A 27,059-nucleotide genomic window follows, 5' to 3' on the forward strand; every position below is an offset into this window, starting at 1 on the left:
GGTGTATTGTTTTACACATACTAAGCAGTCAGTAATTATTTAATGAATTGAAATGTAATTACTAGTAATTTTCCCCAAAATATTATAAAATATTGGCAACAACCAAATGTTAAGATCAATTCTCATATCAGATCTCTGGATGTGAGCTCAAAAAGCAAAACCACTTATGAGGGGTTCACTTTGTCTAGGAAGCATTGATTCTCTTACATAAAGCCCCTAAGATTTAGTTCTAATTTCAGAACTCCAAATTGGACCTATTAACAAGGAGGCATTGTTCTGATTCATTTAGTCTTTAGAATCTATTATACAGATGAGGAAACCAAGACTCGGACAAGGTACAAGATAATGTGACAGGGCTAGGAACCTGGGCTACCTTCTGCTTTATCTGTCAACAGAAAAGTGAAGGTTAGGGGTTGAGAGGGAAGAGGGAGCACGTCACAGCAGACATGGCCTTCAAAAGGAAAGAAAATACAGAAGATTAAAGTGTTAGAACGATTCCAGGAAGGAAGAAAATTCATGGAAACAATTATGAAAGATCAGTTGGGAAGAGAAACGTGAATAATACTGCCTTACAGAGATAAGTCCAGAGATGGTGACACTTCTGAAAATGTCATTTTATTTACTCTCTCTCCAAGTTATGCAATATAAAAATTTGTTCATTTTGTGTAGAATATTGATAAGATAATCTGAATTTACAGGTAGAGGAATATAACAGAACGTTGCTCAAATAGTTTTGAATTAGTTCCTCTAATAACGAACAAATGTGTCACGTACGTCCAGTGTAACGTTTTTATTGGCACTTTAAAGTCTTTGCAGAGTCCTAAGGGCTCAGAACAAATGAAAAAACATTTATTCAAGAAAACCTACTAAAACTCAGAACACTGAGCCACTGATCCAGTCTCTCCCTTACCACCTGCCTCCCGGCAACCCCAAGTCATCTCAGTTTAGCAAAAGCTCCAAAAGCTCTGGGTGGATGTGGCCAAGAAGATGGGGCTCCCTCTCCCCTCAGCTCCCAAATAAGAGTTACCATATCTCATCTGAAGGGCAATCCTCCAGCTTTTCTAATGCTCTCCAACTCCAAGCTTGAGCAGCTAAATTCTGATGAGTGTGGCTGAGAGGTTGAGGGCTCTCTCCTTCCGTTGAGCCTCACAGGATGAGAACTCTACCCCAGGAATGGCAGGCCAGAACACTAAGGCCGCGATCTTCCTTTCGCCAGCTCACTTATAGGGCAGAACTGTAAGAAGCAAACGCAGAAGACCAAAGGCTACTTACTGCCCCACCCAGCACTCAGAGGAGTGGCTCAGAGATTTTGTCCAGGGGGGAGAAGCAGTCCATAAGAAAGAGAGTTTCAGAGTTCTCCGCAAAGGAACTGACTTCATTTGAAAGAGAATGTGGAGAAAATCAAACCTAAGGGCACTCCTGAAGACAACAGCTCCTCTAAGGTGAACTAGGCCAGCCAGTTCACCAGAGAGAACCAGGGCAAGAGACAGCTGAGCAGGACCCTTCCCTGATCAGAATAAGCCTCAAAAGCTGGCCTCAAAAATTACCCCTGTCCAAATTTAATTCTATGAGACTGCTGAGCAATTCATGCCCCAGGGCATGTCAAAACAGTAGAGCAATCAACCAGTAATTAGTGGAGCCTAAGGGTTGGGTATAATACCAAATGAGGCAGACAGCCTATCGGAGAGATTAAAAACAGACAGTCAAAAAGAGCACTGCTAAAAGCACTGTTATCCCAGTTGTAGATCAACTGCATCTGTTCTAAGTACGGTACTAAGTCAAGCAAGATTTAACTACTATATTGCCTGCTAAATTAGGCCTGCCTTTTTATTAACCTCACTTTTAAAATCTGAATATTATTATTTTGATTTTGAAAAAAAAAGCCCCACAAAGAAATCGTGCATTACTTCTTTAGATTGGTATGAGAAATTATACGCCAAATGCCATTCACTTTCATACCATCCTCAAGAATGTTACACATAGTACATGTCATATGTTCCCAAAAGTACATTACATAAAAAATTGTAATGTGCTTTAGGCTTTCCACACTACTCTCTGAATTTTCTGCTTTTTAAAATCTACATTTAAAATATTTTCTCTAGGTTTTAATCCATAATTCAAATATTTTACATTTTATCTTTATACTTTGCATTCTCTAAACTACTCTCAAGTTAATAATTTCCTTATAATGATATATAACTAAAAAAACTAAATAAGAAATTCCTTATTACATAATAATGGAAGGGAAAAATAAGAACTAAAAGAAAGCTCCTAATTTATGAACACTTTACAAATAGTGTAAGATTCACTGTGACAAATGAACACACTTTTATAAATGTCAAAGAATATTAGATAAAACTTTTATTTATTTTAAATGTTATTTATTAGAGTCATAGGATAGGATCAAACTTAAGAATCACTTATAATTTACTGCTTGATCAAAGTTAACATAAAAATATAACAAATTATATTGTCAACTCAAACTGACAAACCACTTTCTAAAGAAAAACATTCTGCAGTAAGCTATCATAATTTTTCCTATGGAGTGTTGGCTAAGAATGTAGTTATACTGTGCCACAAACAGTTAAAGCAACATTTTTAGGTAATGTGAATAAGATATACATAATTACTCAAAACAAATATTAGGGTTATTTTCTCTGAAAAGTTAGCTTGCAAATGAAAAGAAGAAACCCAAATCCGCATACGGTGATAGCCGTCCTCTTCAAAAGTCTACTATTCCATGTAGATACTTCTTCCGTTAACGGTATACGAGTTGGATCATCTTCTCGTTCATTTTGCAACTAATGTTTAGTATGGGAAAAATGAAAAAGTTAATGTGCAGTACAGTGAAAATAAAAATATCTTTGATTTTAAAAAATATCAAAATATCCATGTTAATCACTTGATTTAGATGTAGCCTAAATGCAAGATTCCCGTGGAAGATTTAAAGTAAAGATTCAAAATCTTAAAAGACAGTCTTTCTTTCAACCAGGATCCCACTGTAGTAGACTATTAGTTTTACATTAAAAATAAATGCTTCTATAGATTATTACATTTTAAAAACATGTTTTTATGTCAGGAGATAAAGTTCCTTTAATGTTAAAGTTTCTATTTCTACCTATAAGGAACGACAGTCGTTTTTCTCTTTGTATTAAATATCAACTGATTTCTTACAAAAAAAGTGAACCTTATTTAAAAAGGTATTGTTATGGCATACCTACAGTACATGAAATTCAACAGAAACTAGAAGATTCGATGCTAACACTAGAAGTATAATCCTTTATTTAAATATATTCGCAGGAACAAATGTTAACAAAAATTTCAGTGGTTCTTTTTGCACGTCTCAACAATGAAAGTACATGACCCAGTCAGTTTCTAAATTCCTATACATAGAACTTTCTTGCTAAAGAAGGCCTCTCAACTCGTGTGTGTGTGTGTGTGTGTGTGTGTGTGTGTGTGTGTGTGTGTGTGAGTGTGTGTGAGAGAGAGAGGAGGGAGGGGGGAGGGAGAGGGAGGAGATAGTTGCTGGGGAGAGGCAGAAGAGGGAGAATGAGCAGAAACCAAAAGATCCTTGAAAGATAAAAAGAATCAGGCACATTTACAGAGTGATATTTACTAGAAACATCCTGTGCTGGAGTGGTGACATACGTTCAACATTAGCAAAAATAACTACTTCTCAAATCTACAGTGTAAATATTTAATTAAAAAACCCTGCAAAATTAATTTCAAATTTATAGTAGAAGATGGACTTCAATGCCAATCTCATTAATACTGTATTCTTGGTCTAACTTCCAAATGGCTTCATTCAGCAACAGATTCCTTTTTGACACTGATGCTCCATTTACTGGATCCTGAGACAGTCATTCCTTTTATTAACCAATTACTTAGAATGACCCTTTCTGACAGGAGCCTGTCAGTGTGTTGGTTTGAAAGAGAATGATGTGGTGTTAGAGTCTGGCCTTGACCTCTCCCACCCTCTCTCTTTGTTACCTCCATATACTTATCTATGATAGCTCATATGTTTCTTTTAAAAAATCCCTTCTGTTATTATTGGTAAACTCTAAAATATCATAAGCTTAACAGGCATGATAGCATACTCCCAAATCTGGAAGCCTCATAGTTCTCTAAATAAAATCTTACTTGGTGATTATTACTTGTTTAAGCCTAATCCAAAGAAAACCCAATGCACAGGCTTGCTGCAAAATTAAGACGTTCCTGCCCAAAGAACTATATCTGCTGTTATTATGAACCAATGAATATGTTTTCAAGGCCAGTCCTTACACAGAAATGTATAGATTCAAGGTAGAAAAGACCAAAGAAAAACAACCTTCCATTTAGCTAAAGAAAGCTGAAAATTTTCTCTATAGGTACTCTTTATTAAAATAAATATTATGGTACCTGATTGAATTGTTCATGTTTTCAAGTCAAAGTTACACTCCGAAAGCAGTGTTTCTTAATTTCATCCCTTTAAGAAAAATCTGGGTGCTCTCTCTAATTTCATCTTAATCCTCCACCCCACCTCCCCAGATGTTTTTAGTTCATCTTGGAGAAAACAAATAATTACCAATCCTGAGACAAAGATGTCTTAGGGAATTTCTTACACTAAACATTAAAGGTTGATGCTTTGCAGGAAGTATCTTTACACAAATCCTTACAAATTTCTCTTGCATCCCCATGAAAAACACCATGCTAATGAGTAAAATCAATACCATTTCCCTTCAATTCTTCTAGATGATAGATATAGTGAAGATGAATGGTGCTATAATTTTCGTGTTGTCAGCAAGTTCAGAAAGTATAAAATCATAGTTTTGCATGAGAAAGTTCATTTGGGGAGTGCTGTGTATTAAAGGAACACAAAGTGGAAGTAGAGAGAATAATTAGGAAACTAATGTGTAGCACAGTTGCCTGACACACAGGAGGCACCCTTAGGTTTGTTGAATGAATAAATGTCAGAGATAATACAACTTCTAAGATGCCTTTCTCTGGAAAGGAGTTATCATCTACAAAAAATGTGAAATATATTGCTCATTTGTCCTATTTTAAATGTCTTTATCCCCCTATAATTTTGTAGAATTTGCTTCACAATTTTCTGCTCATTTTTAAAAAAGACTCCTTTTGACTGAACATGTTAATAGCTAGAATGACAAATTGCCTGGAACATGTATAAAGTTTATTTTGAGGAAAATAACTTGTTTGATAAAATACTAATGAAAATATTAAATGACATGGGTTGATGCTATAAAAATTTAATGCATAATCTAATGTTCACATCAGATATTTCACAAAAACTTTATCGATATCAAATATATTTATTAGATGTGGAGACTCAGAAATGAGTTCTTTAGTCAAGTGAAAGTGTTGCCCTTTATTATCTACCTTCAACAGAGTTCTCTATTTTAGCAGCTTAGGTTTTGTTATAGCCAGTTTTCTTAAAGGGGGAAAAAAATCACCTGTCCTTAAACCAAAATACATACTTCTATATGAGTATAGGAACAAGAACCAAAAACCCATACTCTTTTAAAAAGTTAAATTATAAAAGATACCATAGAAAGTCTAGAAGGGGCTTCCCTGGTGGCGCAGTGGTTAAGAATCCACCTGCCAATGCAGGGGACACAGGTTCGAGCCCTGGTCTGGGGAAGATCCCACATGACGCAGAGCAACTAAATCCATGTGCCACAACTATTGAAGCCCGCGCACCTAGAGCCCGGGCTCCGCAACAAGAGAAGCCACCACAATGAGACGCCCGTGCACCAGAACGAAGAGGAGCCCCCGCTTGTCGCAACTAAAGAAAGCCCGTGTGCCCCAACGAAGACCCAATGCAGCCAAAAAAAAAGTCTAGAAAATAGAAGGAATATTTTATCCACAACCCTACCTCATTAACAGAGCTAATAACATTTCATCTTTGGTAGTTTTTTTATATTCACATTTATATATGTAAATAAAAATTAGAAATAGAACTTCTTTAACAAGTTGATATATTCTTTTCATTATATTTTCAACTGGCTGCATATCATTATAAGAAACGGTTATACCATAATTTATTAAATCATTCTCGTATAGGACATTTACGTACATATAATTTTGGAATCATTAAACTAGTACTATTAAAGATACAAATATTTTTATGGTCCTTGCCACATCTTGCCAAACTGTTTTTGAAAGTGGTTTAGACATCAGTCTCACATGAAAATACTATGTTTGATGAACTATAACCAGTAATGGGTAGGGTAATACATTCCCTGCTAATTTATAGGATGAAAATGATATATCACTGTTCTTTCAGTATGCATTTCATTAATGACCAACAAAGTTTGTTTCCTATGTATATTTCTTCCTTTGAAAACTGTCCTTTCTCCAACTGTCTAGTGGGAGCTTAAGTTGCTCGTCAGAACTGCTTCATTGTCTAACATATTATGCTGTAAATAATCTTCCCCCTTTTTAATTTTAAATATTTAAATACCTTCTGAATTAAGTCTTTTAGTTTGCAGACCTCTTCACTCAAGTCTTCAACATTACTAACCAGTTCTTCACAAACTGAAGTAAAATTCCGGGGAGAAGCCCATTCTAGTACTATCTGTTAATATTTTCAAAAGTTACATTTTAAAGAATGGAAAGCAACTTTTCACAACTTTATATCCACAAAAAGTATACAACATTATCAAATATTAAATTAAATTACATAACTGAAAAGCATTTTTTTATTCAGGATAAATCCTGACACCAAAAGAACTCAGTATTTTTATATAAATAGTCAAATCAGTTTCCTGAATGCATTTATTAAATATATATATCACCATGGAGACTAATATTAGTAATAAAAATACTTATGGTGAATAAAGTCATGAAGGTTTGAAGAATGACATGATTCCCATATTAGTGTTATATAAAAATCATAGGAAAACAAGTGCATTAAATATTTTTCACTATATGCAAATAGCTAAAGCCAAATCACATGAAAAACTTTACAAAACAAGTTTGCTTTTACAGGTCACTTACACTTTCTCTATTTAAAATTTCCTTCATTAAAAAATCCTTATATTGAAATGGTTTTTAATAACACTCAACACACTGTTTTGTTTCAACTTTCACTTGGGTCTCCTGTCACTTTATATTTTAAACAATTAAATTCCCTTTAAGAACAAATGGTAAGTTCAATACACAGATCAGTTTAACTTTTGGTCTGACTCATTTTCCTTTTCTTGGGGGCTAGAACACAAAGTTTTTCAATTAATTAGTATAAAAAAGTAATATTAAATAAATTGACTTATTTAGATCTTAGGTGATTTTACAGAGGACACAGTTTTACCAGATCATTACAGTTTATTGAGTTATCATTGACTTATCTGGAATGTTCTCCAGCATTCATACTTTTCTTCATTTAATAACTTGTAGAATACCTTCTGAGAATTTACAGGCAACTCAGTAATAATGTTCTGTACAGCTGTTATTAAATGGCCACACTGTTTGTTTAATTTCAGAAGAAAGTTGAGGAACTCATCACCACTAAAGAGAGGAAATAAAAAGGAATCACTAATATGAACAATTTACTCCATTTTACTTGGCTAGTTATTCAATGTCTAGTCATAACATTTATTAGATTCTTTAAAAAAATATTTGTAGAATAGTTACTTTGTATTAGCAACTGAAACAGACTTTGAGCATACAAAGAAAACCAAGCATCCAATCTTGAGGATCTCAAAGTTCAGGATGAGAAGCAGACATAGAATTATAACATTGTTATTCACAGGGACATATGAAGAAGGAACATAAAAGTGCCAATATTTGAATGTCTATTATGTGAAGGCACTGCACTAGTTATTTTACATTTATTATTTTTTAAATTCTTCCCAACATCTCCTGTAAGGTAGATGTTATTAACAGTAGTTTATAGTTGAGACATCTAAAACTCAGACATAATGAATCTAGTATAATGGGAATAGGGATTTAGTTATGCTTCATAGAGTTCATACTTGAACTGAGTCTGGAGCTTAAAAATAAGTTTGTCAGGTAGGTAAGGAAGAAAAGAGATTCTGGACGGAGAGAATAGCAGGTGCGAAAGAACAGGGGTAGTAGGTCTCCAAGGTATAACTAAAAAGCACAATTATGGGAAAGTCGTAAGAAAGGAGGCTGTACAGGATCACTTGTTTAAGGAACTTTCGTGACATGCTAAGGAATGGAATATTATCGTTTGGATAATGTACAGTTACTAAAGAATTTTAAACAGGAAAGTAGAAAATCAGATTTTCGTACGAGAAAGTTTATTTGGGGAGTGGTGTGGATTAAAGGAAAACAAAAAGTGGAAATAGAATAATTAGGAGACTAGTTTAAGAAATGTTTAGGAGAATAAACTGAAGAAGTTGGTGATGGATTGCACGTAAAAGAAAAGGAAAGGTCTAGGCTTATTCTAAGTTCTTTGGTTGCAGTGGAAGATGGCACTACCAAGCAGGGAAGTGAATTTGGGGGCGGGTGGTGGAGAAAGAAGTGGGGTGAAGAGAAAGCAATATAGCATAATAATTAAGAACACAGTCTCTAGTGTCAGGAAGACCTGAGTTTGAATTCAGCTTCCACAGCTTTATGATCTTGGGCAAACCTAATCTTCAGCCAAATATTTCCGTATCTGTAGAACTGAGGTAAAAGGAGTGTCAGGAGGACTGAAGGAGGTAACATGTGAAAAGCACCTAGCATTCTGTCTAGTATATATATAGCATTTAAACAAACTTAATAATGATGATGATGGCAATGATATGAGACATGTAGGTGGCAAGTAGAAATGTCAGTCTTGTAGGTACTTATCCTGGGGTCCACAGCCTCATGAGGCTACACAGAATTCGGGGAGTTGATGAACTTACATGGGGAAAAACTACATGTTTATTTTCACTAACCTCTAACAGAATTTCAGTCTTTCCTGCAATTATGAATATAGGCACAAACCACAGAAGTATCAGAAATGTCTATAATTTTGGTCACCAGTAGAAATCAAAACAATGGTCATGGAGGGACCACAAAGAAAAAAGATACATATTGTGAAGAGGGGAGAGTTGATAGGGGTAGAAGAAGAAAGCTATCAAAGGAAAAGTAGCCTGAGAAAAAGAAAATCAGGAGTTAAGGTCTGTTATGAAAGGTATTGAAGGGAATAGATTCAAGATGGAGGAAAAAAGTCAAGCATGTTAAATAATTAGGATTAGTCCAATGATTCAGACAATGAAGAGATACTGATGACTAGATTAGTTTCAAAGACAGAAGCCAATTTATTGTGAAAGCTACAAAGAAACTAACACAGCCAAATAGAAAAGGGGACCAAGGATAAGAATAGGTAACTCAGAGGAAAAGAAAAAAGAAAATTTTAAATGGATAATAAACATGGGATTAAAATAAGATGTTATATTCTAGTGGAATGACAAAAATTAGGTAGATCATTAGTATCAAGAGTTGACAAATCTGTGAGATGACCTTTCTGGAGAGTTATTTAGCAGTATCTATTATAATAAAAATTCACACAAAAACTAATACAATGGGACTAAAAGCTACTTCTGAGTCAAAATGAAATTCTTATAGGTAGAAGTTTTGACTGTACACTGTACAAAGTTTCTTTCATGCTGTTTCTAGGAGGAAAGGTTATAAAAAGCAAGCAAGGACAACCTCTAATGAAACTTAATAGCAAACTTTTCTCTAAGACACGACTTCTATATAGTATTTTAATTTAAAAGAAATCTTTTCTCTTAGCTATTAGATTGAAAAATAAACAGTTTATACAAAATAAAGACTTTAAACTTTACAAATATAATATATATATAATCAAGTCACCAACTATGAAAAGTATCTGATGACTGCTTTATAAAAGCAAATTGAAATAAAAAAATTTAGATAAGCTCTTGTTCTATCTAGCAAAAGTGGTATTTATAAAAACATTTCCAAATAAATATAATTCTTCTTTATTAATTTTCTTTCTGCTTTTTGCTCAAGAAAGAACAGAACTTGAACATATTTTTCTGTCGAAACAACAGCAGTCATTACTTGTATTAATTTTTCTGTTTCCATGTAGTGTTTATATAAGGTATACTTAAAACTTATATTTTAGTGCTCTTTACTCAAATTTTATTTATTATCAATGAAAAAATAAGTACTTGAATAAGTAATTCATTAATGCCCTATATATTTTTTATGTAATGATTCTTAAGGAAATTAAGATCCATTGAGAACTGTCATTCAAAATGATAGCAGGTATATTATTCTAGATAGTCAAAGCACACATATATATGTGGAATATAAACTTATAAGCTCTTATTCTCAAGGAAGACTAAGTTAACAACTCAGTTCAAATAAGCAAATACTATTATTAACAAAATTACATAATCTTAATGGATGAAAGCAAAATATATACCTTTCTTGTGATGTATAATTTTCAGGGCCACTGAATATGGATAGGCAAATTATAAAAAACACAACTCAAAAATGTGCCTTTCATCATACACTGTGTGACTGGCTGCCCAGCCCCCACCCCACAGCTGTACAACCTACATACCTTTACATGGCAGCCCTGATAATTTTGTACTTATTTAAGGATTTCAAAATAAGCAGATATGGCATACGTATGGTAGACTATATTATTTGATCAAATTGTCATGTCTTCTACTGAGCCAAATACTACCAGGCCTCTCTCTGCCAGAGGATTACAAGAGGCTTGGCCATATGACTTGCTTTGGCAAATAAAATATGACTGGAAGTGACTATGTAACTTTTGAACAGTTCGAGGTGGGGCTATTTCTCCAGCCTGTTTTCAGAATAATAAGGAGGAGATTCACTGCAGCTGATCCATGATATAGGCGATCAAGAAATAAACTTTGTTTCTGTAAGTTATTTAGATTCAGAAGTTATTTGTTACTGCAGCACAACAAAGTGTAAGTTGACTGAAACAACAGGCCATATTTTAAAAATGTGAAGTTAAGTATTAGGATAAAATTTATACTTTAAATAAAGGTACTCCAAACAGAAGTACTATGTGCTCACTGTAGACTATCTGGAAAAATCTAAAATTACCAATACTTTTATCACCCAAAGATAATGACTGGTAATATTTTCTTACAGAATATTTTCTTATAGTACACATTTTCTTCTAGTATTTTTCATATGAATATATACAACTGGCATTATACCTCACACTCTGTTTTATATTGCCTTTTATATTATTATGAGTATTTTTCCATGACATTAAATCTCAAAATAATTTAAACAACAGAATAAAATAATTATACTGATGTAATATAATCCAACCATTCACCTTAAATATTTAGAGTTTCCAAGTTTATATTGGATGAATATTTATAATAGATGTGAACAATGTATTTTTTGTGTGAAAATTTGCATCTATACAAATTTTTTTTGGAGGAGAAATCATTTCCTAAGTAGACATAATTTTGAGATGCTTTTGATACATTTAAGTAAGTATCAAAAAGCCTCAGAAAAAAGGTCTGGGCAGAAACTGCTGAAAATGTCAAGACATGGGTGAAAATATTTGTGTTCAAAATATCTCAAAGTAGTAATGAAATGGTTATTAGTATTTTTAGATTGCATTCTCTAATTCTGAAAACATACTAAGGCCAACTGTAGAGAAAAGTAAATGTACTGTGCATGTGTGTTCCTGTAACAGACTATTTTATAAAACTGAACACATAGAAGAAAAGTATCTTAAAATAAATCAGTAGCTAAATTGTTGAAGTCACATTACCAGAAGATTATAATCAATCAGTTCAACTTTTCCTGCTGTTAGTTTTCTTATGACTTAATGACTAATTTCTTCCTTAAAGAATGACTTTGAACAAATGGGAAGTAAAACCTTTTCCATAACAGCATGTAAACAAAGTCTGTGATTTAATAACAAGGTCAAATTCCTGAAATATATGTCCGCCAGTTTTATTTTTTAAAAAATTCAGCAGTTTTAATAAGTGAACCATTCAGGATTCTGTACATTCTTTAAGTCTATTAAATCTCAACAATGAAAATTCATAGAGGTAACTCTGACATCATACAAATAAGTTATATTAAAAAATTTAATTTGCAATTCAGTCATGTAGAACTCAGAATATTCCTTCATAGAAGCAATAAATTAGAAAGTAAAGAAAATGAACAAAGAGATTCAAAGTTTGCTGATTTAAGTCCTCACAACTGAAATCCTTTACAATGTACTTAGATATTTAAGAGATGCAATGTTATTTTGAAACAATGATGAGGCATTATTTTGAATATAGATCATCTTGTTAAAAGGAGATACAGTTAGAGAAAGGGAAATAATTTTGCAATAACATTTTTAAAGAAATCTGGATCATCTAAATTATCCCCTAGAAGACTTATCTAAATTTTAAAATGGTGTGGAAACTTATTATTCCTATGTTTAATTAATGTTTCTCATAGTTGCAATGTTAGTGTTAGGCAGGCTACACTATACTACTGCACTTGTAAGTATTATATTTTATAGACTTGGATGAACTTCAAGGAAATTGGGCTGACTGAATAAAGCCAATCAAAAATGGATACATACTGTATGATTGCATTTATGTAACATTCATGAAATAACATCATTTTAAAGATGGATAACAAATTATCGATTGCTAGTTTTAGGGATAGGGGAGGGGTGGTGGGAGCTATGAAGGGGTAGTATGTGGTAGCATTGTGGTGATGGTATGTTAAGTATATTGATTGTGGCAGTGGTTATGAGAAGCTACACACATGACAAAATTGCATAGAGCTATACACACACGCACACACACACACACACAAATGAGCACGTGTATAACTAATGAAATACAAATACAAACCAGAAAAATGTCAGTTTCTGGTTTTGATATTGTACTATAGTTATGCAAGATAACTGGGTATACTGGGTGACACTGGGTGAAGGGTACATAGAACCTTTCTGTACGTCTCTGCAATTTCTTGTGAATCTAAAATTATTTCAAATAAAAAGTTAAAAAAATCATTTACTGTTCCACAATATGTTTAAAAAATCAAATACCATTATTTTCAAAATAAATTTTAGATTACTAATATTGCTACTAATCAGTGTTTGACAAGTTTATAATATTGAAATGAACTTTATATATTGATAACATAATTTCATAAAGAATAAGGCTGAAAATAGAGCTGAGTACATGAGAAATGCTTTCTTATTGCCCTAAGCAAAAATATTACCCTCTGAATCTTCAATCTGACATTTATATGATTTAAAGAGAGTAAGAGCTACACTATGAAAAGCATGGGATCTTTTAATTAACTCATTTAACAAAATGCAATGGAAAAATACAACAAAAATATTTCTATGTAAGTTAAGAAGATGCATTAGTTTTGCTTCTTGGTAAAAACTGACTTTATAAAGTAATTTCTACTTCAGAACACAATATATCGCAAAATGAACTATCCATATCCCTGCCAAAATGATGGTATTAAGTAAAATAACTTGGACATTATCAAAATTCAATTAAAAAAAAGTTGGTTCTAAACAGTATTAATGTAAACCAGTAGGTTAATTTTACCTGATTTCCAACTTTGCCACTTCAGGTAATTCTCCAAATTTTATCTCTTCTACCTCTAGTTCTTTAAGAGCAGCCATAATTTTCTGCTGATCTCTACTGGTAATTCCATTCTAAGTAGAAATGATTTTAAAGTACAATAAGGTAGTCATACTTGAACAATATACAAAATTACTGAAGAAGTTTTCTACTTGATTAATTAACATCTTGAAAAAAATAGATACATATTGGAATAAAACCATACTGAAAAATATACAAGTTTGCTTGTAACTGGACTGACTAGGTTACGTCACTAAAATATTTAGATATATAGTGACTATAGTCAATTTTTTGCATTATATAACAATTGTGATGGATTCTAAAAACAAATTACTAGATTTTAATATATAATGTTTCCAGAAAACCAGAGTAAAACAATTTTTCCTTCAAAATGTTATCACTGATTAACTGAGAATTAAGTCTTCTTTTTGTCTATGTTCTACCTTTAGAATTAACTAAATTTTCTATCCTGGATTTAGCTAAGTAGTAGTATGGTTTGATTTTCAGTGATGGTAAAGATTTCAAGTTTCCAATGTGCTCATTCAGGAAGATCATTCCTTTTTATGTATCCTACCTATTAAAGTATCTCTGATATTTCCCACAGCTATTTTCAAATTGTTACTTAATACTACTCATTAGCAAAATAATAAGTCTTGGTCATTTTGAGAAACTAGCAAAAGGCAGTATTTGAAGAACACGTTTATACCCACATGTACAAAAAACCACATCTTATTTCTAAGTAACCTGTTTTATACTGTTTTACAGATCTATTTCATGTTTAGAAATAAACCACCAGTTTTAGTTGAGATGTCATAACTAATCTGAATGAAAAAAAACAACTCTAAGTCTTTATTCTTTTTTTTAACATCTTTATTGGAGTATAATTGCTTTACAATGGTGTGTTAGTTTCTGCTTTATAACAAAGTGAATCAGTTGTACATATACATATGTCCCCATATCTCTTCCCTCTTGGGTCTCCCTCCCTCCCACCCTCCCTATCCCAACCCTCTAGGTGGTCACAAAGCACTGAGCTGATCTCCTTGTGCTATGTGGCTGCTTCCCACTAGCTATCTATTTTACATCTGGTAGTGTATGTATGTCCATGCCACTCTCTCACTTTGTCCCAGCTTACCCTTCCCCCTCCCCATGTCCTCAAGTCCATTCTCTAGTAGGTCTGTGTCTTTATTCCCATCCTGCCCCTAGGTTCTTCATAACCATTTTTCTTTTTAGATTCCATATATATGTGTTAGCATATGGTATTTGTTTTTCTCTTTCTGACTTACTTCACTCTGTATGACAGACTCTAGGTCCATCCACCTCACCACAAATAACTCAATTTCATTTCTTTTTATGGCTGAGTAATATTCCATTGTATATATGTGCCACATCTTCTTTATCCATTCATCTGTTGATGGACACTTAGGTTGCTTCCATCTCCTGGCTATTGTAGATAGAGCTGCAATGAACATTTTGGTACATGACTCTTTTTGAATTATGGTTTTCTCAGGGTATATGCCCAGTAGTGGGATTGTTGGGTCGTATGGTAGTTCTATTTGTAGTTTTTTAAGGAACCTCCATACTGTTCTCCATAGTGGCTGTATCAATTTACATTCCCACCAACAGTGCAAGAGGGTTCCCTTTTCTCCACACCCTCTCCAGCATTTATTGTTTATAGATTTTTTGATGATGGCCACTCTGACTGGTGTGAGCTGATATGTCATTGTAGTTTTGATTTGCATTTCTCTAATGATTAGTGATGCTGAGCATTCTTTCATGTGTTTGTTGCCACTCTGTATATCTTCTTTGGAGAAATGTCTATTTAGGTCTTCTGCCCATTTTTGGATTGGTTTGTTTGTTTTTTTCATATTGAGCTGCATGAGCTGCTTGTAAATTTTGGAGATTAATCCTTGGTCAGCTGCTTCATTTGCAAATATTTTCTCCCATTCTGAGGGTTGTCTTTTCATCTTGTTTACGGTTTCCTTTGCTGTGCAAAAGCTTTTAAGTAAGTCTTTAAATATTCCTAAGGCAACTTAATATTGGAATGGAAGATTTTAGATATGGTTATCCATAATCATATCTAATGAGGAACCTAGCAAAAGATCACTCACAGTCTATAGCTGTAGGATTTTTTAAATAGAAAATAAAAGGATTCAAACTATTAAAAATATGAAAGATAATGTCTGGAGTTTTTGAAATTGATACTAACCTTTGTAAACTCATCTTTCGTCATGGTCAAAAGATGTCTTAAAGTTATATCCCTTTCCTGTAGAAAAGAAAAAAATGCCACCTTTCTATATAAATGAAAAAGTAGAAGGGGAAGTAGGCAACTGTACATATAAGTTAGTCAGTTATATGCTACCCGCCTAAAAACTTTCAACTACTGGGTAGATAGTAATGAGTATAATAATATGTATAATTACTAAAAAAAATATAAACATAACTAGTTTCCCAGATTCAGAAAAAAGTATTACAACTTATATTTGCTTACATAAAAAGAAAACAGCTCTATAAAATTTGACAAATTGTTTTATGAATTTTTAAAATTTATAATTGTATAATATTAATAAAATTTGGTTTTACTGAATATTTCTCAATTAGGAAGTTTCACGATTGTATAATGAAACCCAATTCTAAACTGCCTAAATGAATGTGCATATTCTTAAGGAGAGCCTGTCTTAAATAGTGCTTTACTGCTGCAGTATCAGCTAAATGGCTGATAACTGTCATCTGCTCAAATCCCATAATGCATGCCTAAAATACCTACAACAGTGCTTCACATACGATCTAATTTAATATTTATGACAATCCTACACTAGGTATTACCATCCTTATGAAAAAAAAGGAGATTTAAGTAACATATTTCAGTTAATAATCATTAGAGCAAGAATCTGATACCTGGTTTGTTTGGTTTAAAATCATGCTTCTAATATTCTATACACAAAGATCAGCAACTGCAAAAACAGACTAAGGGCTTAGATGTACAAGGAGTTCTGTGATGCTTTGGGCAGTGGGTAAAAGCCAGATTCTAATTTATGTAAATTTCTATAATAATAAATTTTCACAATGCTTGTAATTTTAAAATGGGATGTATCAACAGTACAAGTTATGGAGAAAAGTACATCTGTCACCCCTTCATAAGCATGCTTATGAATTAATATTTAATGTTATGTTAACCAACAAATAAACATGCATACATAACTCACCATAGCTTAAACAAAATCTTACCTTCAGTAAATCTGTCATATGTTCAAGTCCAAGACCATGTAAAAATATTTCCAGATCTCCAAATGCTGTATATGAACTATACATATTTATAGCAATGTCAATTTCAGAACAGACTATCAGTGCACAAATAATAAATATATATTTATGATGCAGAGAGAGAATAAGAATGAGTAAGCATGAGTCTATGTAGAATATACAGGCATATGTCGTTTTACTGTGCTTTGCTTTATTGCTTTATCTGCAGACATTGTTTTTTACAAATTGAAGGTTTGTGACAACCCTATGTCAACTAAGTCTACTGGTGTCATTTCTCCAACGGTATCTGCTCACTTTGTGTATCTGTGTCACACTTCGGTAATTCTTGAAATATTTCAAACTTTTTCATTATTATATTTGTTATGGTGATTCTTGATGTTGCTATTATAACTTGCTGAAGGCTCAGATGATGGTTACCATTTTTTAGCAATAAAGTATTTTTTAATTAATATATGTACATTGTTTTTGTAGACAGAATGCTATCGCACACTTAATAGACTACAGTATGGTGTAAACATAACTTTTAAATTTGCGTAACTCACTTTATTGTGATATTTGCTTTATTGTGGTGGTCTGGAACTGAACCCCAATATCTCTGAGGTATGCCTATATTTGCAAATTTACCCACTAGACCTATGTTATACAAAGGAATAAGAAAGGTTTCCTGAGTGAAGATTTAAGTAAACAGAGAAAATGGTGATAGTAAAATGAAGCTCATTTTTCCTAAGAAGGAAAATATTTGCCAATATTTATACAATTGACCCCTGAACAACACAGTTTGAACTGTGCAGACCCACTTACACATGGAGTTTTTTCAATAGTAAATACTATAGTACTACACAATCGTGGTTAGTTGAATCCACAGATGTGGAACTGCAGAGATGGAGGAACCTTGGATACAGATTTTCCAAGGGCAGGGTCAGCGCCCCTAACCCCCGGAATTGTTCAAGGGTCAGCTGTATTCCTTGTGAGCGGTCTGTACATGAAAATCTCTTTAATTGTAGGAAGTAAAAATTTACTAACTATTTTAAATGTAGGTAAGTAGAGGATAATGCTGTGGCCATGTACTGAACAACTGTGTTCAGGGGAAAAAACGTATTTTTATTTTTAGCTTATAAAATCAGAAATCTGCTATAAAGAATTAGAGAGCAAGATGCAATCTAGTTTGAACACTAACAAAAATATAATCTTAGAACCTTTTAGAAAAAAACTGTATTGTTGATATTTTATTTAAAGTAAAAAATTATTCTCATTACTGTTAGTACATGTATATCAAATTTTTCTAAAATTCTGGAGAACAAAGCACTTAAATTCAGACATTTCTAAGTAATATTTTTAAATGCTTGTAAAAGTTTAAAATATATATTTTAAATAAGTCATCACATTTACTATAAGTAATAAAAAACATGCACAATTTTTACTCATTTATAGGTATTGTGTTGAACAGAAACATGCTATGTTACCTAAATATGTGATCTTTATCAGAATCTGTTCTCAATAGTTTACAAATAGTCTCTTCTTTAGTTAGCTGTTGAAGCTTTCCTCCCCAAGGATTTAAAGTCAAGGAAAGAAAGTTGAAGATCTGAAAAAAGTTACAGTAAAAATTAAAGCAAGATAGTAATTAATATAATATTTTCAACAAGATATAAAACAAAAGTAAAACTTCCATTTTGGTAAGTGAATCAGAAAGACTAAATATTTTAAATACATTTTTTTTTTTCTTTTGCGGTATGCAGGCCTCTCACTGTTGTGGCCTCTCCCGTTGCGGAGCACAGGCTCAGCGGCCATGGCTCACGGGCCCAGCCGCTCCGCGGTATTTGGGATCTTCCCAGACCGGGGCACGAACCTGTGTCCCCTGCATCGGCAGGCGGACTCTCAACCACTGCGGCACCAGGGAAGCCCTAAATACATTTTTAAATAGAGAGAGAGTAAGAAGCATGACTAAGGTAAACAAATCTCAACTGTACACCTTAAAGAGATGTGAAATTTCTTAGTTTTCAAACTTCTTAGTTCTAACTTTTTAGCAAGCCAAGTTTAAGTCATATAATCAGCCAAGATACAAAACCAAATCTCACTTCAAGAAACACTTTATGACTCAAAATAATCTTTGATGTTCATAAATTTCTTAGTATGTCAAATTCACTGTCATCTACCCTAAATTTAATGATGCAGTATATTAATTAAAAGTTTTCAAATTTCCAAAGCTTAGTAGAAAAACTGTTAATTTCTTTTTAAAGTTTCACAGGGCTTCAGTGATTAGCATTTACACTAGAATAATTTTGGAAATGTAGATCTGAGTTATAAAATGATAGGCATGTTTATAGGCTGCTTAAAAATAGAGGAAGTGGGGCTTCCCTGGTGGCGCAGTGGTTGAGAGTCCGCCTGCCGATGCAGGGGACACGGGTTTGTGCCCCGGTCCGGGAGGATCCCACATGCCGCGGAGCGGCTGGGCCCATGAGCCATGGCCGCTGAGCCTGCGTGTCCGGAGCCTGTGCTCTGCAACGGGAGAGGCTACACAGTGAGAGGCCCGTGTACCGCAAAAAAAAATAATAATAAAAAAATAGAGGAAGTTATTTTACATGCAACAAAACTGGCATGGTCTGAGTATTATATGATGGAAACTTTGGAATGTTACAAGTTTTCAAATTCAGAAACTCAGTTTTAGAAGATCTTGAACTATATAACTTAGATTTACAGTTGTACTATATTTGATCCTTGCTTAGAAATTACACACCTTTGGCTGAAGGCTTTAATATTCAGACCAAAAGTTTACATCAATAATTTAATGTATGGCAAATATTTATTACTGACTTTAAGATCTGAATGATTGTAAATCATATACCCAAGCATATCAATTTATTACATACCTTGTCAAATGTACAGAGGTAAATGTAGCTTAAAGGATTTAATTTTTAAATTGTTTAATATGTATTAATTAAAATTTTAAAACAATAGTTTAATTACATGTGCAAATTTTGAAATTTTACTAACTGTCAATACACTAATTTTTGAAAATCTGAACCAGTTGGAAATGTTTAAATAAACATTTAAAGTCTATTACAATTTTATTTCTAGGGCTAGATAAGACTTTATTATCCCTTTATATAGTTTTTAAATTACCACATTATAAATTCCTCTTATTTAGTGAAAGATAAATACTCTAGTAATATAAAGTTTTCATTACCTGGCTGGAAGAAAATTACACATTGAAACATTTAATAATAGCCAGATATACTATTATTTTAGTAGTAAGTTCTAACAAAACAAAAGTTTTACAAACAATAATATAGGCTAAGAAAAATTAGTTTAATAACAGGATACCTCTAGATGTTTATTTCTTTTTGCAATCTCACTTGGTGTCTTTCCATCTTTGGTTTGTATCATTTTATTAGCTCCAAGTTCAAGCAACTTCAAAACTACATTTTTATGACCCTGATGTGCTGCCCATGTTAAAGCCTGTAAGTAGGGGGAAAAAAAGAAGACTGTTTAAAGAGAGGGAGTGTATATGACACAGAGGGGGAAACTTTTCAACAGTATTTATGGCACAATAAAAAAGTGAACATGGTTAATTAATGGAATGATGCAATCTCATCATTTCACAATAAAATGTAAACCTATTTCCAAAGTTGTAATTGCAAAGCAGACTGCCAGTGTTCACTGATTTTGTAAGACCAAATAATGTTTTACACAGACAAGTGATGTTATAGAATAAAACGATTTATCTGCCAATCACAGAACTGTTTTCTATAAAAAAGAATTCCATTTGTATTCCAGAATCCAGGCATTGTAGTGTGTTACAGTTTCTTGTGTCAAGGGTGAGGACCAAGAGAAACAGATAATTTCTTTTTTCCCATTTAAGCTGTTGCTTTTCTTCACTGCACAGCAATTACATCCCAGCCCTTCTATAATTTTTACTTCTTAAAAAACCTCCCTTGTGGTCTACTGATAATAAGATATTAACATCCTAGAGATAAAAAGGAACACTGTACAATCGGTTCTCACAGTATAGCCATTCTCATCCCGGGTATTAACTTCTGCTCCATGAGCAACAAGGAGAGCAACAACCTGAGGGTGACCATTCCGTGCAGCATACATGATGGGAGTCATAAGTCTCCTACAGAGGAGGAAAAAAAGAAACTGTGTCAATGCTGCCCTTAACAGTTCTTCAAAGCCATGAAATTTACCATACATAATACCATCAGTGTTGTTTTGAAAGTAAAGAAACATGAAAGCTTTTCAGAAATCAGGGGATCCGAAAATCCAATTTTCCAGCAAATAAATAAATATAAGGGAGATTACACTCTTAAAAGTATTGAATGCTTACACAGCACCCTCTAGTGAAGAAATGTGGTTTTTTTTTAAATTCTTGAATTTTATTTTATTTTTTTATACAGCAGATTCTTCTTATTAGTCATCTATTTTATACACATCAGTGTATACATGTCAATCCCAATCGCCCAATTCATTCCACCACCACCACCAACCCCCCCCGCCTCTTTCCCCCCTTAGTGTCCATACGTTTGTTCTCTACATCTGTGTCTCAATTTCTGCTCTGCAAACTGGTTCATCTGTACCATTTTTCTAGGTTCCACATATATGCGTTAATATATGATATTTGTTTTTCTCTTTCTGACTTACTTCACTCTGTATGACAGTCACTAGATCCATCTGCGTCTCAACAAATGACCCAATTTCATTCCTTTTTATGGCTCAGTAATATTCCATTGTATATATGTACCACTTCTTCTTTATCCATTCGTCTGTTGATGGGCATTTAGGCTGCTTCCATGACCTGGCTATTGTAAACAGTGCTGCAATGAACATTGGGGTGCATGTGTCTTTTGAAATTATGTTTTTTTCTCTGGGTATATGCCCAGTAGTGGGATTGCTGGATCATATGGTAGTTCAATTTTTAGTTTTTTAAGGAACCTCCATACTGTTCTCCATAGTGGCTGAATCAATTTACATTCCCACCAACAGTGCAAGAGGGTTCCCTTTTCTCTACACCCTCTCCAGCGTTTGCTGTTTGTAGATTTTCTGATGATGCCCATTCTTACTGGTGGGAGGTGATACCTCATTGTAGTTTTCATTTGCATTTCTCTAATAATTAGTGATGTTGAGCAGCTTTTCATGTGCTTCTTGGCCATCTGTATGTCTTCTTTGGAGAAATGTCTATTTAGGTCTTCTGCCCATTTTTGGATTGGGTGGTTTGTTTTTTTAATATTGAGCTGCATGAGCTGTTTATATATTTTGGAGCTTAATCCTTTGTCCGTTGATACGTTTGCAAATATTTTCTCCCATTCTGAGGGTTGTCTTTTCATCTTGTTTATGGTTTCCTTTGCTGTGAAAAAGCTTTGAAGTTTCATTAGATCCCACTTGTTTATTTTTGTTTTTATTTCCATTACTCTAGGAGGTGGATCAAAAAAGATCTTGCTGTGATTTATGTCAAGGAGTGTTGTTCCTATGTTTTCCTCTAAGAGTTTAATAGTGTGCGGTCTTACATTTAGGTCTCTAATCCATTTTGAGTTTATTTTTGTGTATGGTGTTAGGGAAAGTTCTAATTTCATTCATTTACATGTAGCTGTCCAGTTTTCCCAGCACCACTTATTGAAGAGCTGTCTTTTCTCTATTGTATATCCTTGCCTCCTTTGTCATAGATTAGTTGACTATAGGTGCATGGGTTTATCTCTGGGCTTTCTATCTTGTTCCATTGATCTATGTTTTGGTTTTGTGCCAGTACCATACTGTCTTGATTACTGTAGCTTTGTAGTATATTCTGAGGTTAGGGAGTCTGATTCCTCCAGCTCCGTTCTTTACACTCAAGACTGCTTTGGCTATTTGGGGTCTTTTGTGTCTCCATAAAAAATTTAAGATTTTTTCTTCTAGTTCCGTAAAAAACAACATTGGTAATTTGATAGGGATTGCATTGAATCTGTAGATTGCTTTGGGTAGTATAGTCATTTTCACAATATTGGTTCTTCCAATCCAAGAACATGGTATATGTCTCCATCTGTTGGTATCATATTTAATTTATTTCATCAGTGTCTTATAGTTTTCTGCATACAGGTCTTTTGTCTCCATAGACAGGTTTATTCCTAGGTATTTTATTCTTTTTGTTGCAATGGTAAATGGGAGTGTTTCCTTAATTTCTCTTTCAGGTTTTTCATCATTAGTGTATAGGAATGCAAGAGATTTCTGTGCATTAATTTTGTATCCTGCAACTTTACCAAATGCATTCTTTAGCTCCAGTAGTTTTCTAGTGGCATCTTTAGGATTCTCTATGTATAGTATCATGTTATCTGCAAACAATGACAGTTTTACTTCTTCTTTTCCAATTTGGATTCCTTTTATTTCTTTTTCTTCTCTGACTGCCGTGGCTAGGACTTCCAAAACTATGTTGAATAATAGTGTTGAGAGTGGCCATCCTTGTCTCGTTCCTGATTTTAGAGGAAATGCTTTCAGTTATTCACCATTGAGAATGATGTTTGCTGTGGGTTTGTCATATATGGCCTTTATTATGTTGAGGTAGGTTCCCTCTATGCCCACTTTCTGGCGAGTTTTTATCATAAATGGGTGTTGAATTTTGTCAGAAGCTTTTTCTGCATCTATTGAGATGATCACATAGTTTTTATTCTTCAGTTTGTTAACATGGTGTTTCACATTGATTGGTTTGCTATACTGAAGAATCCTTGCATCCCTGGGAAAAATCCCACTTGATCATGGTGTATGATCCTTTTGATGTGTAGTTGGATTCTGTTTGCTAGTATTTTGTTGAGGATTTTTGTCTATATTCATCAGTGATATTGGTCTGTAATTTCCTTTTTTTGTAGTATCTTTGTCTGGTTTTGGTATCGGGGTGATGGTGGCCTCATAGAATGAGTTTGGGAGTTTTCCTTCCTCCACAGTTTTTTGTAAGAGTTTGAGAAGCATGGGTGTTAGCTCTTCTCTAAAGGTCTGGTAGAATTCACCTGTGAAGGCTTCTGGTCCTGTACTTTTGTTTGTTGGAAGATTTTTAATCACAGTTTCAGTTTCATTACTTGTGATTGGTCTGTTCATATTTTCTGTTTCTTCCTGGTTCAGTCTTGGAAGGCTAAACATTTCTAAGAATTTGTCCATTTCTTCCAGGTTGTCCATTTTATTGGCATAGAGTTGCTTGTAGTAGTCTCTTAGGATGCTTTGTATTTCTGCAGTGTCTGTTGTAACTTCTCCTTTTTCATTTCTAATTTTATTGATTTGAGTCCTCTCCCTCTTTTTCTTGATGATTCTGGCTAATGGTTGATCAATTTTGTTTATCTTCTCCAAGAACCAGCTTTTAGTTTTACTGATCTTTGCTATTGTTTTCTTTGTTTCTATTTCATTTATTTCTGCTCTGATTTTTATGATTTCCTTCCTTCTGCTAATCTTGGGTTTTGTTTGTTCTTCTTTCTCTAGTTCCTTTAGGTGTAAGGTTAGATTGTTTATTTGAGATTTTTCTTGTTTCTTGAGGTAGGCTTGTATAGCTATAAACTTCCCTCTTAGAACTGCTTTTGCTGCATCCCATAGGTTTTGGATCATCGTGTTTTCATTGTCATTTGTCTCTATGTATTTTTTGATTTCCTCAGTGATTTCTGGTTATTTGGTAATGTACTGTTTAGCCTCCATCTGTTTTTGTGTTGTACGTTTTTCTCCCTGTAATTCATTTCTAATCTCATAGCGTTGTGGTCGGAAAAGATGCTTGATACGATTTCAATTTTCTTAAATTTACTGAGGATTGATTTGTGACCCAAGATGTTATCTATCCTGGAGAATGTTCCATGTGCACTTGAGAAGAAAGTGTAATCTGCTGTTTTTGGATGGAATGTCCTATAAATATCAATTACATCTATCTGGTCTATTGTGTCATTTAAAGTTTCTGTTTCCTTATTTATTTTCATTTTGGATGATCTGTCCATTGGTGTAAGTAAGGGGTTAAAGTGCCCCAGTATTACTGTGTTACTGTTGATTTCCTCTTTTATAGCTGTTAGCAGTTGCCTTATGTATTGAAGTGCTACTATGTTGGGTTCATATATATTTATAATTATTATATCTTCTTCTTGGATTGACCCCTTGATCATTATGTAGTGTCCTTCCTTGTCTCTTGTAACATTCTTTATTTTAAAGTCTATTTTATCTGATATGAGTATTTCTACTCCATCTTTATTTTGATTCCATTTGCATGGAATATCTTTTTCCATCCCCTCACTTTAAGTCTGTATGTGTCCCTAGGTCTGAAGTGGGTCTCTTGTAGACAGCATATATATGGGTCTTGTTTTTGTATCCATTCAGCAAGCCTGTGTCTTTCAGTTGGAGCATTTAATCCATTCACTTTTAAGGCAATTATCGATATGTATGTTCCTATGACCATTTTCTTAATTGTTTTGGGTTTGTTTTTGTAGGTCCTTTTCTTCTCTTGTGTTTCCCACTTAGAGAAGTTCCTTTAGCATTTCTTGTAGAGCTGGTTTGGTGGTGGTGAATTTTCTTAGCTTTTGCTTGTCTGTAAAGCTTTTGATTTCTCCATCGAATCTGAATTAGATCCTTGCTGGGTAGAGTAATCTTGGTTGTAGGTTCTTCCGTTTCATCACTTTAAGTATATCATGCCTCCCCCTTCTAGCTTGTAGAATTTCTGCTGAGAAATCAGCTGTTAACCTTATGGGAGTTCCCTTCTATGTTATTTGTCATTTTTCCCTTGCTGCTTTCAATATTTTTGTTTGTCTTTAATTTTTGCCAATTTGATTACTATGTGTCTCGGCGTGTTCCTCCTTGGGTTTATCCTGTATGGGACTCTCTGCATTTCCTGGACTTGGGTGGCTATTTCCTTTCCCATGTTAGGGAATTTTTCGACTATTATCTCTTCAAATATTTTCTCTGGTCCCTTCTCTCTCTGTTCTTCCTCTGGGACCCCTATAATGCGAATGTTGTTGTGTTTAATGTTGTCCCAGAGGTCTCTTAGGCTGTCTTCATTTCTTTTCATTCTTTTTTCTTTATTCTGTTCCGCAGCAGTGAATTCCACCATTCTGTCTTCCAGGTCACTTATCCGTTCTTCTGCCTCAGTATTCTGCTATTGATTCCTTCTAGTGTAGTTTTCATTTCAGTTATTTTATTGTTCATCTCTGTTTGTTTGTTCTTTAATTCTTCTAGGTGTTTGTTAAACATTTCTTGCATCTTCTCCATCTTTGCCTCCATTCTTTTTCCGAGGTCCTGGATCATCTTCACTATCATTATTCTGAATTCTTTTTCTGGAAGGTTGCCTATCTCCACTTTATTTGTTTTTTTTTCCTGGGGTTTTATCTTGTTCCTTCATCTGGTACACAGCCCTCTGCCTTTTCATCTTGTCTATCTTTCTGTGAATGTGGTTTTTGTTCCACAGGCTGCAGGACTGTAGTTCTTCTTGCTTCTGCTGTCTGCCCTCTGTTGGATGAGGCTATGTAAGAGGCTTGTGCAAGTTTTCTGATGGGAGGGACTGGTGGTGGGTATAGTGGACTGTAGAAATGTGTTTTTGAAAAATCATGAAAGAAGTTATGCTTTCTAATATGAGGTTTCATTAATTTACCTATCTACATAGAAAAACATCAGAGTACCTCACTGTGCTTGTGCTGGGAAAATAGTGATGAATGACACAAACAAGCCCCCTACCTCTCAAAATTGCTCATACTAAATAATTGTTACATTTTTAAAATTTACCCTTTATTTAGTAAAAATATAAGTTTAAAACTCTTATTTCTTAATGTGTTCTACTATGATTCTACTTTAGGACTGAAAGAATTTTACCCTGACTTGGAGGCTTACTGTAATCAAGAAAGACATCCAGTCCAATAGTTTAGCCAGAGACTATGTTCTGAGAGACCACAGTAGTTTCCTCTAGGGTATCATTTCCCAAAATTAGAGATTCAACCCCTCTACTCCTAGAAGTCTGCTTCTGGACCTAATTACAAAGGACACCAGAAAGATTCTATTAGTTCCACTTGGGCTGAACTTAGTATCATGGTCTGTTTTAAAGGAGATCTGGGATTCTGGGCTCAATCTTCCTGAGTCACCTCAAATATCTGATTTATATACAAAGACCTTTGAAAAATAACAAATTAAATAATTTCAGAATTCTCTGTTTTGACCTCATTAAGGTAGCTTGTCTTGGCTACTCACATTACATACACAACACAGAAACAGAATACTTCTCTGTAAGGTTTGTTAACATGAGGTATATCATCTGGTCACTTCACA

At 33.8% G+C, this 27,059-nt stretch overlaps 1 protein-coding gene across 2 annotated transcripts in view; it reads right to left on the reverse strand.

Annotated features, from left to right (window-relative positions):
* Positions 1-2,392: 2,392 nt before the first annotated feature.
* Positions 2,393-27,059, reverse strand: part of ASZ1 (ankyrin repeat, SAM and basic leucine zipper domain containing 1) — an 80,044-nt gene continuing 55,377 nt past the window's right edge. Inside the window, exons 5-13 of one of the 2 annotated variants that reach the window (XM_079931110.1) lie at positions 20,826-20,937; positions 20,145-20,279; positions 18,287-18,405; positions 16,788-16,863; positions 15,769-15,825; positions 13,527-13,636; positions 7,398-7,503; positions 6,461-6,574; positions 2,393-2,801 (exon numbers count right to left, since the gene is read on the reverse strand). In XM_079931110.1, coding sequence (XP_079787236.1) covers positions 2,649-2,801; positions 6,461-6,574; positions 7,398-7,503; positions 13,527-13,636; positions 15,769-15,825; positions 16,788-16,863; positions 18,287-18,405; positions 20,145-20,279; positions 20,826-20,937 — 982 coding nt within the window. In that variant the 3' untranslated portion in view covers positions 2,393-2,648. Of the gene's footprint in view, positions 2,802-6,460; positions 6,575-7,339; positions 7,504-13,526; positions 13,637-15,768; positions 15,826-16,787; positions 16,864-18,286; positions 18,406-20,144; positions 20,280-20,825; positions 20,938-27,059 lie in introns of both variants that reach the window. The other variant, XM_079931109.1, reaches the window with a different exon arrangement.

This window comes from Stenella coeruleoalba, assembly GCF_951394435.1.
Source record: "Stenella coeruleoalba genome assembly, chromosome: 9".
NCBI classification, from domain to species: Eukaryota; Metazoa; Chordata; class Mammalia; order Artiodactyla; family Delphinidae; genus Stenella; species Stenella coeruleoalba.